General features: G+C 37.3%; 1 protein-coding gene across 1 annotated transcript in view; it reads right to left on the reverse strand.

Annotated features, from left to right (window-relative positions):
* FOXP2 (forkhead box P2) overlaps positions 1-7,500 on the reverse strand; it is a 401,013-nt gene that overhangs the window by 38,324 nt on the left and 355,189 nt on the right. Inside the window, exons 12-13 of the mRNA XM_041421031.1 lie at positions 4,536-4,623; positions 2,024-2,107 (exon numbers count right to left, since the gene is read on the reverse strand). Coding sequence (XP_041276965.1) covers positions 2,024-2,107; positions 4,536-4,623 — 172 coding nt within the window. The remainder of the gene's footprint in view (positions 1-2,023; positions 2,108-4,535; positions 4,624-7,500) is intronic.

Consider the following 7,500-nt stretch of genomic DNA (forward strand, 5'->3'; position numbering starts at 1 on the left):
AATTCATGCTATTAATATTTATCAAATGTGTGGGCCGTCTCAACTGAGCCACTGCACATGAGACCATAAATCTCTACTATCATATCAATTTTGAAGCTTCTTTTGTACAGTGTATAAATTTTAGGTGGGGGGGGGAGGTAATATTGACCACTCTTCTTTCAAACCAATTTGAGGCCAGCAGTGTAGCTCACTACTTCAGATATCTCTAGTTCCAAAGGGAACTTTAAACTGTGGTTTCATTTTAAATCACTCATCTAAGATTCTGTATTAATTGCCCACCATCAAACGCAATTAGCAATTCTTTCATGTGTGGTTTATGTAATGTAATACTTCAATTACATTATTCATTCAGGTTCTGTTTTGGATTATAGGCTGAAAATTCTTTATTAGTGTAGATGTAACCATGCTGCTGGAGTTTTAAAAAATTTACTGATTGAATAATTAATTGGAAAAGAACAAGCTGCAGATTCCTGATGGATTTATGAGACAATTATTCTGTCTTGTGATTATCTACATTATACTATAGGAAGGGATGAGAAAAATAATCTTATTGAAATAAGACAGTCACTTAAAACTCTAAAGAAACAATATTCTCAAAATTTTGATAGACTACAGATCATCTGGGGTTAAAATAATTAAATAGTAGAAATGTGTTCTAAAAACCTTTTACCACGCAGTTCAGCAGGATTTGGTACCTAACCTGAATTGCTCAAGAAGCCTGCATGACAGAAAAACTTCACAGTGCATGGAAATGGAAAAAGCACTCAGATTACTTTATTCTTATATTTGCCACATATACTAGAATTTAAGTTTCCAAACGTTTTTCCTTAGTAGATGACCTAAAAAAAAATTGAATTTAGTTAGGCTAATGAAAGCAAAAATAATGCGCCTAAATTTTCTCTTACAAAGGCAGGGGTTAAGGAAATGCTAACACTTTTTTCATTCATCATCAGGTTATAAAGTGTGCCCTCCAACAAAGATTTTCTTTGAAGTACGGGGAGCTGAAAACACAAGAGACAGTGTATGCTGTCCTTCTACGTAAACATTAGCTGGCCCTGATATGCAAGTGTACTCTTTAAAACAGATTGCTTTCCTTCTGCCTGCATTTCCTGCCTTTCACAGCCACAGATTTTCATCGATACTTCAGCACTTCATCTGCAAGTCCTGGTATAGCCTTTTAATATTATATGTACAAAAGCTACCATCATGGATAACATAAATGAACAGTTCCCTTTTCACACAGCTTCTAGTGTAAGTGCAGTGTATCTAACCACAGTCAATACCAGTACTATGATGCCTGACACCCTGATAGCACAGCACTAGACCTGCATCAGAGAATACTTTTGCTTACATGAAGCCACACAGAGTTTAATGGAGTTTGGATCTGGATGCAGATCTAGCTGCAAAACTGTTTTGTTCCCAATGCAGCACTGTGGAGTGGCCAGGAGCAACAGCGACTTTTCAGCGCCTGTACAAACCCCAACAACATCATAGTGGATGCATAACAATACAGTCTTGCCAAATATGAACACAACACCTCCACATGTTTACAATTATTTCAATTCACTGCATAAAATAACATTTTTGTTCACTTAAGAATAACAAATTGTTTACTTGTGTCTGTTGTAAGCAATTTGCGAAATTTTCTAAGTACCTAGATTCATGTTACATTTACTTCTTACTGTCAATGAACTTCAAATCTTTCAAAGTGGATTTCCTTTTAATATCTCTAAACTTATCACAAAAACATATTCTCTCTAGTTTCAGTCTCAAGGCAATGATTTGGACACTTATAGGTGTACTTTGTTTAGTGTCACCTATGGCGTAGATTGGATAGATTTTGCAAAAGATAGCATTACTTTTAAAGAAACATACAATTTGACAAGATATTGCATTTTACCTTCATTTTATTGCCATATTTTTCATCACACTCATTGTTTTCCAACTGTCACTAAATTGTTCATTTTCTTAGCCTGCTACATTCGTAGACCTATTTACTGTTTATAAAGCAATATGCACTTACAGGTTTTGGAGATGGCTTGGGCTCCGAGGGTCGCATGTGCAAGTGGGTCATCATTGCTTGAAGACGTTCGCGTTCTTTAGAAAGCTGTTAAGAAAGAGTGGGATCAGAAGCATTTTAGAAATGACTGATACAGCTATTTCACTGCAGTGATATATCTTATCATTGAGCTTGTCTTGGTGTAATGATTCCTGCATATAAAAGTCTGTGTCAGTAGAAACTTATCTGAGAGCAAATGCAACTTTGGGCATAGAAAGAAAGAAAGAAAGGAAGAAAGAAAGAAAGGAAGGAAAAAAAACCCAACAAAAACTTTTATAGCCTTTCATATGTTAAAAGGTCAGAGAAAACAAATAGCACTTCATCTTTTTGTCAATAAGAGAATTGAGGTCACAGTTGCCTCGACAGTAACAAGTTACTAAGACCATAAATTAGAAGGCCCATAGTGTCTCTTTAAAGTCCTGTGGACACTGTTAGCAATGGACTAGTGCCAACAGCTGTGAAGGGGTGAAGGGTCCTCAAAGCACAGTGCCTGCCAGGATTGACTACACACTTCATCCTTTCCCACTGAGGTCCAGTTAGTGCCCCCTGCAATCTGCCATCATCAATCTAATTCAATAGAGTGACAGAGCCCAGGCAGTGTGAAACACTGAACTCTGCCATCGAGTCGGCATCGACACTGCACTGGGTCTCATTACAACTGATGGACCCTACTTCGCTGGCAGTCAGACAAAGCAAAAAATGGCATAATTGGTCACACTGCAAGCTAAATCTTCACTTCAACTGTTAGATTACAGCCTAGCCTTTGTAAATGGTAAACAATTCCTATGAAGCCTTTACGTTGCCTTCAAAAAACGTTACTTAAACCTCTACTTTTTCCTAACTGATACCATTTTCAGATCATAAATTATGTAAATAACTGTAGCTTCAGGTATCAAACAAGGTACCAAATTAAAAGAAAAAAATGAAACAGGAGGAAGTGCTTGAAATATGCAACTTGTTGATAAAAATAGCAGAATATAAAAGCAGAAAATGTATTTTACAGTAGGAAAAGATTTCTTTTTTTCACAAACTAGTTTACAAGAAGAAATGTTCAAAATTTTACTCTAGTGACTTGGCTCTGGCTACCTGAAACATGATTTCAACATTAGTTGCAATAAGAATTAAACTTGGTGTTTAATACTACTATTTTCCAGAGAGTTCTTGCTCTTACACCTGTAGACTGAGACTGGACAAAGGACTGGACAACTTGCAAGTAATTTTAGAAGAGGGAACTATCTTTAGTACTGCAGGTATTTAATTTGAGCAGTGTATATTCTATTAATAAATATTTGAGGCAAGGGGTATGAAGAAGGTTTCTTCTTCGTAATATGTGTAGCTGGATTCCCTGTGTGTGTGTTTTAGTGACACAATATTTGCCATGACATGAATTCCTAACAAACAAATTAAGCTAACGCTACCATGTAAATAACATAAAAGAAATAGCAGTTTTACTTGGGTTTAAAAATCATTCATTTTAAGGGAAATGACAACTAAATGCATTATTGCATGCTCCTCTCGTTGTTTTGGATTTCCAGCATTAAAGTAAAAAAGATCCAAAAAAGCCTCGGCTGAAAGAGGAATAAGTATTCCTACGTAAAAGAGAACTGTGAGACAATATTCCAAAAAGGTGAGAAAGGTGAAAGTTGTTATCCTTCTTTCTCTACATATGGCAAGAAACAGGGACAAAAACCTTGGTCCCTTGCTGCATCCCTTGAGCTCCTCCGAGCAGTCCCAAGAGGGCACGGGACTGCCAAGCATGCCCCCCATGACTGCTGTGTGGGCAGGAGACAGCGTGTTCCCGTGTCCTGCATGGTCACCCCTGAGCCTTGTGCCCAAGCTCAGTGGCCTGTAGGTGTTGTCACAATGCTGGGAGACCCCAGGGGTACTCACCACTCCCTGCATAAGCAGAAGGGAGCATTCACATACATGCAGTGACCTCTAATGGTTACAGCACGCACAGGGCACTGCAGGCCTGCGGTCTGAGGCATGGCACTCCCTGGGGACCTTCCTGAGTGGGTCTGACAGGACACCTCCTTGCTTGCAGAAAAATGCCCCTATCAGGCTGGGAGTCATTTTGGATGGAGATATGCTCTGCAGCTCTTTTATCCCACAGAACAGCACAGACAAACACTGGGTCAGAAGGGAAGAAGGAAGAGGGGTTCTGACCCAGCATTTTAAAAGTGAAGATGGCTTGGATCCAGTCTTTGCTCCAGGGACTGTGTTTTTCATTTGTGATGAACAGCATTAGAGTCTTAGTTCAAGCAAAATACTGTAGACAATCTTGATGTCAGATAATTATTGCATAATTTATAATGTGAAAAATCTTTAAGTAAAAAACCCTCACTTATTCATGAATATCAACAAATTTAATGTAAGAAACATATGTCTTTAAGCTAGAGTCACTAAGGCAAGTGTTTTCAATTTAGTTTAGGTTAACAGTAAATAAGTAATAGGATAATGCCTCCATATAACAAACCTGTATTTCTAACTGCTGAACCACTTGCATTTGCACCCGACACTGAGCAGTGCTTCTGTCATCCAATGCATGTTCATTGTTAAGGTGCCTAGAGAAGGAAGTAAGACAGTGTTAAGATGAGGAAAATAATTTTATGAGTATATTTTTCTCTGCTGCACATATGGCTTCCAATAGTTCCAAGGGAAGCTGTGCAGAAAGACCTAGTCAGAGCATGCCATACAGACAACAATACAAAATAAAAAACCTGATTATTTGACTTAGTTCTACAAAATTTCCCAGTGAGGACTGTCGGATACCCCAGTTTATAGCTCACAGGTCACATATCCCATCTAAGGGACAATGTAACCAGTTATGAATATTTGTTACAATGACTGAACTGATTTCCATTTCCTGTTGCTGATGCAGATGAAGACAATCACCTTACAAATGAGTGTCCAAAAGATATAATTGCTTTTAGGCTGCTTGAACTACAAGGAATTAATGTAGACTTTGTTAAGATTTCTCTATCTATCTGCTCTTTAATCATTAAGCAACAAGAGAACATCCACTACCCATCCCCAAAAACAGAACTGCAGGGGAACAGCCAAATTTCAATGCAGTTTCAGAAGTAGAGGATGATAGAAGTGATTGCCCCCTCCAAGTATGAAGAAAAGTGTGTGAGGTAGAGGCAGGGGAAGGACCAGCTATACACCTTATTAACACAGCCAACTTCTTGGGAAAGGTTCAGACTACACATGTGAGCTCAGCAAAACAAAAACACACTCTGCATCAGGGAAAGAGGACCTCAGGGAGTAGCTGCCTGAAACTGAAGTTCAGCCCAGACCCAAGTGGTTGTCCCCAGACACTTCAATTGAACATAAATTTACAAAGATCAATAATGTGTTTTTGAAGGACAATGTGTCCATTTACTTCTCTCTCTCTTCCAGGATCAAGAAGTCCCTTTTGGAGCTTTAATAGTGGGCTTTCTGCTCCATGGAGAACAAAATATAAGGATCAGGTTAAAGAAGAGATGAGAGCAAAGGAGTTCTGCCTTTGAACATGGATTTACTGGCTATTTCCACTGTAGGCATGAAGGGTAAGCTTTGCAAGGAATGGACTCACAGATGCTCTCACAGCTACAGGAACTACATTATGGAGGAAATGTATCTTCTCCTTCTTCTTTTCTAGCATAATTAATAATCAGAGGACTGTGCAGTCATTTGATTGTTAATCTACGGGGAAAATGTATCTGTCATAAATAGTGGGAAAATAGAGTGACTATATTACTTCTACTAACACCTATGTCTTTTAAATCATGACTTCAGATGTTTAGGACCCTATGATAGTTTTCAGGTGAGCAAAATGTTCTGGTATTCTTGAAACGTGCATGGCTGAGGAAGAGACCTAAGTAATTGTGAAAGGTTTTTGCTCATTCTTTTAATATGCTTTAAAATGCTTTAAGAATATACATGTAACTTGCTAGGTAGTTTATGCTAAGCTCAAGCATCATCAAGGACACATTTCCTATGAGTCATAAAACCTATAATTTATATATTTTCGAAGGAATTGACTTCATCCTCCCATTGATGCAAAAACGCACAATCAGTTCAAAAAGCAGGTAATTGCTCAGAACATACCATTCACTTGTTTTCCGAAATTTTGATTCAGAAGAATTTTACTCCTTCAATTAACAGGCATGATAGTGCATGGCCTGTTAATGTAATGGTTTAATATTTTCAGTTAATTTGGTGCAAAATTGCCAGAAAAAGATCTGAAGACAGATTTTACCTCTGCATCATTACCACTATCACCAGTGCACACCAGTAAATTCATTGTGCTTCCACACGTACATATGCTCAGTCTGCATGGTCACAGGTACATGTGGATAACACAGGAATAGGCAAGAGTGCAGGTATAAAAGATCTCCCAGACCAAATTTAAGGCTTCTGCATACTCATGATTATTTATTAGTTATTGCAACACCATATGTTTGCATAACACCTTACAAAATAGATACAGACATAGTCCTTGCCCTGAGGAACTTTAAATGTAACAGCAGTATGCAGTGTGGGAGAAGAAAGTCCAGTGTAATACAATTTCAATATGATTACATGGTAACTTGGGAGTATGTTGCAAGTTTCTTGAGACTTAACACAGTAATCTTCAGAAACTTGTGAGATATACACAATTTTTTACACCATATTTTTACTATGCATTTTGCTGTGCATTTTGGAGAAAAGCTACTTATGGAAACAGTAAGAGTATAAAACTTGTTTTAAGAATAATTTTTTCTGATCTTGTTTGCCTGTGAAATAGGGTTGCTTTATTTACCATGCAAGTACAGGCAATATAGTGAAAGAAGAACTAGGTCTAATACATTTTTAAAAACCTCTAAAATAACTTTTCTCTGTATTAAGTTGCTGCACTGTCAGGGTCCAGTATGTGTCAAGACACAAATACATTCTTTCCTCCAGAAGGCTGGAAATCATTTCTTCCAAGGCTGGAAAGGGTTTGTTGTTCTTGCTCCTTTTTGTTTGTTTCTTTTTGTTTGTTTGTTTTTTAATTTGGTTTGGGTTGATCAGTTGCTTGATTGCTTGGTTGGCTGGGTGGGGGTTTTTGTTTGGTTGGGGTTTTTTGGGAGGGTTGTATTTTTTTTTTTGTTTTGTTTCTTCTCATGACTTTTAACTTATGTACAAATTTTGATATTTGATTTTCATTTTATTTATCAGATATATCAGATCATTTTTCATTTTATTTATCAGAATATTTCTAGTATTTTATCTTGTCTCTATCTTTTACTAATCTCATGCCAACTTGATTTATAATTGAGAAAAAATGATTTATTTTTAAGGGGAGAATGTATTTTGGAGGACTGGAAAGTGATCCTGAAGAGCTGAGTTATTGCTTATTGCTTTGAAAGTGTTAAGTAGATGGTGCAACTCACATGCAGCTTATTCCATTATTTTGCTGCTTATTCAGTTGTTGA

This window comes from Onychostruthus taczanowskii, unplaced genomic scaffold (assembly GCF_017590055.1).
Source record: "Onychostruthus taczanowskii isolate IOZ18803 unplaced genomic scaffold, ASM1759005v1 scaffold68, whole genome shotgun sequence".
Lineage (NCBI taxonomy): Eukaryota > Metazoa > Chordata > Aves > Passeriformes > Passeridae > Onychostruthus > Onychostruthus taczanowskii.